Source organism: Heteronotia binoei, chromosome 2 (assembly GCF_032191835.1).
Source record: "Heteronotia binoei isolate CCM8104 ecotype False Entrance Well chromosome 2, APGP_CSIRO_Hbin_v1, whole genome shotgun sequence".
Lineage (NCBI taxonomy): Eukaryota > Metazoa > Chordata > Lepidosauria > Squamata > Gekkonidae > Heteronotia > Heteronotia binoei.
Window position 1 is genome coordinate 10,865,957 of NC_083224.1, and position 8,203 is coordinate 10,874,159.

Below are 8,203 nucleotides of genomic sequence, written 5' to 3' on the forward strand. Positions count from 1 at the left end.
CACCCGCCTCCCCCCTCCATGGCGAAGTCCGCCTCTGCGAACGGGGCGGTCCGCAAGATTCGAACCCGGCGCAGGGATCCGGGGGTTTCTTTCCCCCCAACCCCCCCTCCCCGCGTCACGTCGCCATCCACCCCCTCCCCCGCTATTGTGACATCATCACCTTCGCGTGGTTTCCCCCCCCCCCACCCCCGTTCGTGGGAACAGGCCAGGTGACGGGCCGGGGGAGGCGGCGGCGGGAGGGGGGCCGCGTCCGCGGAACAGCCGGGGGAGGGGGCGGAGCCGAGCGCTTTCCCTTTCTTCCTTTCTTTCATTCTTCCCTTCGGGGGCCCTTTTCATTCAACCAGCCTCTCCTCGGCTCCTGATTGGGCGAGGCGCTCCTGTTTGAAGTGCCTCTCCCGTCGCGGATTGGCCGCTCGGGGAGCCCCGTCTGCCAGAGGGTGGGCGGCGCCTGTGCCTTGAAATAAGCCAGCCCGGCGCGTCTGGCAGGGCCGAGCGGTCGTTGCCTTTGTCTGCCTCGGTGCTAAGAGAGAGGCAGTGCCGGGCGTGGGATCGGGGGCTTTCTGCACCGCTGAGCCACTGATTTCTCCTTTCTCTCTTTGCACAGGGACGGATCGGCTTGGCCGGGCTCCCTGCAAGCCAAGAGGGTCAGCTTGGAGACGGTGCCTTCCTCCCCTCGTCTCCCCACCCGGTGACCTGTGGATCTTGGGCAGGAGGGAGACGCCGCACCCCTGAGCGTCATGCCGGTGGAGACCCTCCAAGCCAGCCTCCACCCCAACCCGGCCGTGGGGCCCTTCACCTCCGCCATGCCCTTCCGCATCCTCAACAGGGGCCCCGAGTACTTCCGCCGGCCGGCGGCGCCCGGGGCCGCCAAGAAGCCCAGCGCCGTGGAGCGCCTGGAGGCCGACAAGGCCAAGTACGTCAAGAGCCGGCACGTGGCCAGCACCAAGCAGGAGCCGGTGAAGCCGCACTTCCTCCGGCAGCCCCTCTTCGCCCCCGGGGTGCGCCGAGCCATGCTCACCCCCGGCCGCAAGACCCCGCAGGGAGGGTGCCGTCCCGACGTCTGCGCCGGCAAGAGCTCCTTGAACCTGGAGATCCTCAACAACCTGATCAACTTTTGCGACAGCCCGCTCGCCTTCGCCAAACCCGAGGGCCCCCTGGAGCACTTGCCGGGCACCCCCCCGAAAAAGGGGCCCGGGGAGGGCCTGAGTAAGCTCTCCCCGAGCTCGGTCTCCTCCAAGCCCCCCAGCACCGTGGCCGTGCGCCGGGTGGACGTCCGGCCGTGTGCGGCGCTGCGGGCCAGGGTGACCCCGACGATCCAGTTGACTCCCTCGTCCACGTCGCCCGCCCACGCCCGGATCCCTTCGGCCGGCTCCTTGAACTCCCCGAGCCCCTGCAGGGAGCTGTGGCCGGACGGCGGCAAGCACCAGACCCTCCTGCACCGATCCAAATCGGATCTGAGCGACCGCTATTCCCGGGCCACGGCCGACTTGGAGCGTTTCTTCAACTACTGCGGCCTGGACCCCGAGGACATGGGCGACGTGGAGGTCGAGCGATTCACCCGGGCCAGCTCCGACATCGTCTCCGTCAAGTTCCACAGCGTCAGCACGGCCAGCTCGGAGGGGACCCGCTCCCGGCGCAGCGCGGTCACCTTGGAGGAGCGGCAGGCCGAGCGCATGCCCTACGGCATCTCCATCATTGAGCGCAACGCCCGGGTCATCAAATGGCTGTACGGGCTCCGGCAAGCGAAGGAACCCCAAAAGGTATCCAATGTATAGTGGGGCGCTTCTGCGGACTCCGACGTGGGAAAAAAACCAAACTTTGGTGGTCTTCTTTGTATGTTTTGGTATTTGACAGTTGGAGGGAAACTGGACTTCTGTTCCCGGTTTTGTGTGCACCCCTGTGAGAAATATCTGGCATGCGCGTTATTGGTGTTGATGAAGTCTTTCCGTAAAATCTTGGGGTGGGAAAAACTGAAAGGCCCCTCGCAGTTAAGAATATTTGGCCTTATTGTGCTGTAACGTTGTGTGCAGATGGTATCTTTCCAAGAAGTTTCCCCGCAGGAGCAGAACGACAGGGGAACTACATCTCATGGAGTCTTTTCTCTCCTAGATAGCTTCAGAGATTAACCACGTTGGGCTGCGGTACAACAGCTAGAAGTGAGTCTGGTAACAGCTTAGAGACCAACAGGATTGGGGGTGGGGTGGGGTTATGATCTTTCAAGACACCAAGTTCACTTCATATATGAACATCTCCTGAATCAGACCCTCAGTCCATCAAAGTCAGTATTGTCTACTCAGACTGGCAGCGGCTCTCCGGGGTCTCAAGCTGAGGTTTTTCACGCCTATTTGCCTGGACCCCTTTTTAGTTGGAGATGCCGGGGATTGAACCTGGGACCTTCTGCTTATCAAGCAGATGCTCTACCACTGAGCCACCGTCCCTCCCCTGCTCTCCAGGGTCTCAAGCTGAGATTTTTCACGCCTATTTGCCTGGACCCCTTTTTAGTTGGAGATGCCGGGGATTGAACCTGGGACCTTCTGCTTACCAAGCAGATGCTCTACCACTGAGCCACCCTCCCTCCCCTGCTCTCCAGGGTCTCAAGCTGATGTTTTTCATGCCTATTTGCCTGGACCCCTTTTTAGTTGGAGATGCTGGGGATTGAATCTGGGACCTTCTGCTTACCAAGCAGATGCTCTACCACTGAGCCACTGTCCCTCCCTGTCATGAGATACAAACAGGAATGGAGATCTCTGAGTCCTTCTATCCCAGTCAGGAAGTGGGAGGAGTGTTCCAGATGCTCATTCCCCGCCCCCAAGCAACCCTCCCGTGCTCTCGTTGTTGTACCCTTGCATCTCCACACCTTTTTGTGTACCACCTCTCCCGCCTTCTGACTGAGAGATAAGCAGTGTTCCCTCCGAGCTGAGTCAGGCTGAGCTAGCTCACAGGTTTTTAGCCTCCAGCTCGCACCTTTTTGTCTTCGCTCAGGAAGGCAGTCCTAAGCTCTGCTCGCGACCTGAGTTCGATCCCGGCGGAAGCTGGGTTTTCAGGTCGCCGGCTCGAGGTTGACTCAGCCTTCCATCCTTCCGAGGTCGGTCAAATGAGGACCCAGCTTGCTGGGGGGAATGCGTAGAGGACTGGGGAAGGCAAGGGCAAACCACCCCGTAAAAAATCTGCCGTGAAAACGTTGTGAGAGCACCGTCACCCCAGAGTCAGAAATGACTGGTGCTTGCACAGGGGACCTTTCCTTTGCCAAGAAGGATGGCCCCGGAGCGCACTAATTGATGCAGGAGCTCACCACTTTAATACCAGTAGCTCACAAACTAGAATTTTTGCTCACAAGACTCTGCAGCTTAGAGGGAACATTGGAAATAAGGACTCCGGGATCTCCATTCCAACTCATATCTGACGAAGAAAGTTCTAACTCTCGAAAGCTCCTGCCCTGAAAAACATCTTAGGCCTGAAGGTGCTGCCGGAGACGTACCTAGCTTTTCCCCACCTAGGTTTCACAGGGATAAGTTTTGGGGGGGGAGCCGGGTCCTAGATCTTGCTTGTCTGTTTCTCCCTGGAAGAGTTCAACGGAGAAGCGTTTTTCGCACCGAGACCCTGGCCGTCCTGGGAGCGTGAAAGCTTGCCACGACGAGAGGCGCCCCGAAGACAGACGGGGAGGGCAAACCGAACTGGAAGGGGAACTTTTTCCAAAGTCGAGGTTTGCAAAACACCCTGCCGGAGAAGACGTACGGTCGGGTCTCTTCCTCCGGTTGTCCCACCCAAGTTGAGAAGCGCAACGGAACATCGGTGGTAGGTAGGTAGGTAATTTTATTTATATCCCGCCCTCCCCGCCGGAGCAGGCTCAGGGCGGCTAACAACATCATTCAGTTTCCCTTATACAAAAGACAAGGTTACATTAACATTAAACATTAAAAATTCTGATAGGTTTAAAATCACTTAATTAAGTTAATAAAAGTGCTAATGCTAGTTGTACTTTTATAATGGCGGTAGTCATTAGCAATTTCTTTCTTCGTCAGCGAAAGCCAGTCGGAAGAGGAAGGTCTTGCAGGCCCTGCGGAATTGTTCAAGGTCCCGCAGGGCCCGCATTTCCTCTGGAAGTTGGTTCCATAGGTTCGGGGCTGCAGAGGAGAAGGCCCGGTTACGGGTACATTGCAGCTTCACCTCTTTCGGTCCGGGGGTGGTCAACAAGTTTTTTCCAGCTGACCTCAGTGCTCTCTGGGGTTCGTATGGGGAGAGACGGTCCCTAAGGTAGACAGGTCCTCGACCATATAGGGCTTTAAAGGTAATGACCAGCACTTTGTAACGAACCCGGTATATAACTGGCAGCCAGTGCAGCTCGCGCAGCCCAGGCTGTATGTGCTCCCATTTAGGGAGCCCCAACAACAGTCTGGCCGCTGCATTCTGCACCAGCTGCAGCTTCCGGGTTCGGTACAGAGGCAGCCCCATGTAGAGGGCATTACAGTAATCCAGTCTCGAGGTGACCGTTGCGTGAAGTACCGTTGCCAGGTCTTGGCGCTCTAGGAAGGGAGCCAACTGCCTTGCCCGCCTCAGGTGAAAAAAGGCTGACTTGGAAGTGGCTGCAATCTGGGCCTCCATTGATAAAGAAGGCTCCAGTAGAACTCCCAGACTCCTGACCCGGTGCGCCGCTTTCAGCGGCGCCCCGTCGAAGACCGGGAGAGGTATTTCCCCTTCCCGGGCGCCCCGACCCAGACAAAGGACTTCTGTCTTCGCTGGATTCAATTTCAGCCCGCTCCCCCTCAACCACATTGCCATGTCCTGCAAGGCCCGGTCTAAATTTTCAGGGACGCAGCCAGGCCGGCCGTCCATCAGCAGATAGAGTTGGGTGTCATCTGCATATTGGTGGCACCCAAGTCCATATCTCCTGGCAATCTGGGCAAGAGGGCGCATATAGATATTGAATAATATTGGTGAGAGAACTGCCCCTTGAGGCACTCCACAATCCAGTGTGCGCCTCCGGGACCGCTCACCACCAATTGCCACCCTTTGTCCCCGATTCTCGAGGAAGGAGGAGAGCCATTGTAGGGCAGACCCCCTCACCCCTATATCGGCGAGGCGGTGGGTCAGTAGCCGATGGTCGACCGTGTCGAACGCGGCCGACAGATCTAACAGCATCAGCACCGCCGCACCGCCCCGATCCAGATGCCGTTGGAGATCATCTACCAGGGCGACCAGTACTGTCTCCGTCCCATGACCCGGGCGAAAGCCGGACTGGCAAGGGTCTAGGATGGAAGCGTCATCCAGAAAACTCTGCAACTGCGATGCCACTGCCCTCTCTATCATTTTACCTAAAAACGGTAAATTGGAGACCGGTCGGTAGTTTGCCAATTCGGCCGGGTCTGCTGTACTTTTTTTCAAGAGGGGTCGGACCAAAGCCTCTTTCAGGGATGATGGGAAGCGCCCCTCCGAGAGGGATCTATTTATGATGTCCCGTAGAGGACATTCAAGCTCCCTCAGGCAGGATTTAATTAGCCAGGAGGGGCATGGGTCCAAATCACAAGTTGTAGGGCGCGCAGAGGAGGGGCTTGCTTTGTTTGCAGATATCTGTCCCCTGATGGGTGAGTGGCGTTATCGAGACCGTGCGACAGCTATGGCGGGAGGGACAAGGATGGCCCTTGCTTGGCAGTTACCGGGGCTTTTTTTGTAGCAGGAACTCCTTTGCGTATTAGCCACACCCCCCCGATATAGCCAGTCCTCCTGGATCTTACAGGACTCTTTAGTACAGGGCCTACTGTAAACTCCAGGAGGATTGGCTACATCAAGAACAGGGCTTTTTTTTTTTTTTGTAGCAGGACGTCCTTTGCATATTAGGCCACCCCTCCCTGATGGAGCCAATCCGCCGAGAGCTTACAAGGCTCTTCGAACAGGGCCTGCTGTAAGCTCCAGGAGGATTGGCTACATCAGGGAGGTGTGGCTGAATATGCAAAGGAGCTCCTGCTTCCCCAAAAGCTCTACTTCCAGGGTTCTTCTTACGGGGCCTGCTGTAAGCTCTTGGAGGATTGGCTACATCAGAGAGTGTGTGACCTAACTGGAGAGCCAGTTTGGTGTAGTGGTTAAGTGTGCGGACTCTTATCTGGGAGAACCGGGTTTGATTCCCCACTCCTCCACTTGCACTTGCTGGAATGGCCTTGGTCAGTCATAGCTCTGGCAGAGGTTGTCCTTGAAAGGGCAGCTGCTGTGAGAGCCCTCTCCAGCCCCACCCACCTCACAGGGTGTCTGTTGTAGGGGAGGAAGGGAAAGGAGATTGTGAGCCACTCTTCGGAGTGGAGGGTGGGATATAAATCCAATGTCTTCATCTACCTCAGAGAGTGCCTGTTGTAGGGGAGGAAGGGAAAGGAGATTGTGAGCCGTTCTGAGACTCTTCGGAGTGGAGGGCGGGTTATAAATCCAGTATCTTCATCTACCTCACAGGGTGTCTGTTGTGGGGGAGGAAGGGAAAGGAGATTGTGAGCCGCTCTGAGACTCTTCGGAGTGGAGGGCATGATATAAATCCAATATCTTCATATACCTGACAGGGTGTCTGTTATGGGGGGGGGGGGAGATAAAGGTGATTGTGAGCCGCTCTGAGACTCTTCGGAGTGGAGGGCAGGATATAAATCCAATGTCTTCATCTACTTCAGAGAGTGCCTGTTGTGGGGGAGAAGGTAAAGGAGATTGTGAGCCGCTCTGAGACTCTTTGGAGTGGAGGGCGGGATATAAATCCAATATCATCTTCTTCTAATATGCAAAGGAGTTCCTGCTTCAGAAAAAGCCCCGGGGGTAACAATACGCTTGAAATACCCCTGGGGTATAGCAAGACAGCTTCCTTCAAAATGAGTGGTTTACCGCTGGCCGGTTCTAGGTTCCAAACACGGTCCAGGTTGGAGCTGCCCTTCAGAGGCGTTGATGGTGCACACCCGTCGCCCGCTTAACCTGGGAACCAGCTCGGGGCGTGGGGGTGTAGCCGGAGTGACAACGAGCTAGGCAACAAGACGCATCTTACGGCTGAGCGAGCTTCCAAAGCGTATTGTGTGCGAGAGAGGCGGAGAGCGGCGGAGGAATGCAAAGCTATATTGGTGCGTGCCCTCCTCTCGGGCTCCGTGCCCAGCCAATCGCTGAGCCTCTGGCCTCTTCCGGGGACAGTTGGCACAGGGCACCTTGCCAGCAAAAGCGGGAACCGGGCAGCGCTTCCAAGTCCAGGCTTGAGGTTTTGAAAGCAGAGAGAGTTTTAGTGACAGGCCTCTATGTCGTTTGGAACCCGTACAGTCCCACCACGGTGTTTGCGGCTCCTCCGCCTTTTTGACCTCAGTGTGAACAGCCGCTGGCAGGGGGCAACCTTGACATAGGAAGGTAGGGGCATCTTGCCATCCGTCCTCCGTTTCCAGCCCTGGAGGACTCCTAGAACAGGGATGGCCAAACTTCCTGAACGTAAGAGCCACGTGGAATCGACATCAGATATTGTGTGTGCCCTCAAAAGAGCCAGTTTGGTGTAGTGGTTAAGTGTGCGGACTCTTATCTGGAGAACCAGGTTGATTCCCACTTCTCCACTTGCACCTGCTAGCATGGCCTTGGGTCAGCCATAGCTCTGGCAGAGGTTGTCCTTGAAAGGGCAGCTGCTGGAGAGCCCTCCAGCCCCACCCACCTCACAGGGGCGTCTGTTGTGTGGGAGGAAGGGAAAGGAGATTGTAGGCCACTCTCTGTCCTTAGAAGGGCAGCTGCTGGAGAGCCCTCTCCAGCCCCACCACCTCACAGGGTGTCTGCTGTGGGGGAGGAAGGTAAAGGAGATTGTAGGCCGCTCTGAGACTCTGTCCTTGAAAGGGCAGCTGCTGTGAGAGCCCTCTCCAGCCCCACCCACATCACAGGGTGGTGTTGTGGGGGGAGGGAAGGTAAAGGAGATTGTGAGCCGCTTTGAGACTCTTCGGAATGGAGGGGTGGGATATAAATCCAATACCTTCATCTACCTCACAGGGTAGTCTGTTGGTGGGGAGGAAGGGAAAGGAGATTGTTGAGCCGCTCTTGAGACTCTTCAGAGTGGAGGTGTGGATATTAAATCCAATACCTTCATCTACCTCACAGAGGTGTCTGTTGTGGGGAGAAGGGAAAGGAGATTGTGAGCCGCTCTGAGACTCTTCGGAGTGGAGGTGGGATATAAATCCAATACCTTCATCTACCTCACAGGGTGTCTGTTGTGGAGAGGGAA

The 8,203-nt window shown here is 56.7% G+C and overlaps 2 protein-coding genes across 2 annotated transcripts in view; both read left to right on the forward strand.

Moving 5' to 3' along the window:
• Positions 1–729: 729 nt before the first annotated feature.
• LOC132567521 (protein FAM110A-like) lies at positions 730–1,925 on the forward strand. The gene has a single exon (XM_060233201.1). It carries the CDS (start codon positions 738–740, stop codon positions 1,773–1,775), a length of 1,038 nt encoding a protein of 345 aa, XP_060089184.1. The 5' UTR covers positions 730–737; the 3' UTR covers positions 1,776–1,925.
• A 5,487-nt stretch (positions 1,926–7,412) lies between these two features.
• Positions 7,413–8,203, forward strand: part of SCRT2 (scratch family transcriptional repressor 2) — a 15,791-nt gene continuing 15,000 nt past the window's right edge. The window contains exon 1 of the mRNA XM_060233464.1: positions 7,413–7,431. Coding sequence (XP_060089447.1) covers positions 7,413–7,431 — 19 coding nt within the window. The remainder of the gene's footprint in view (positions 7,432–8,203) is intronic.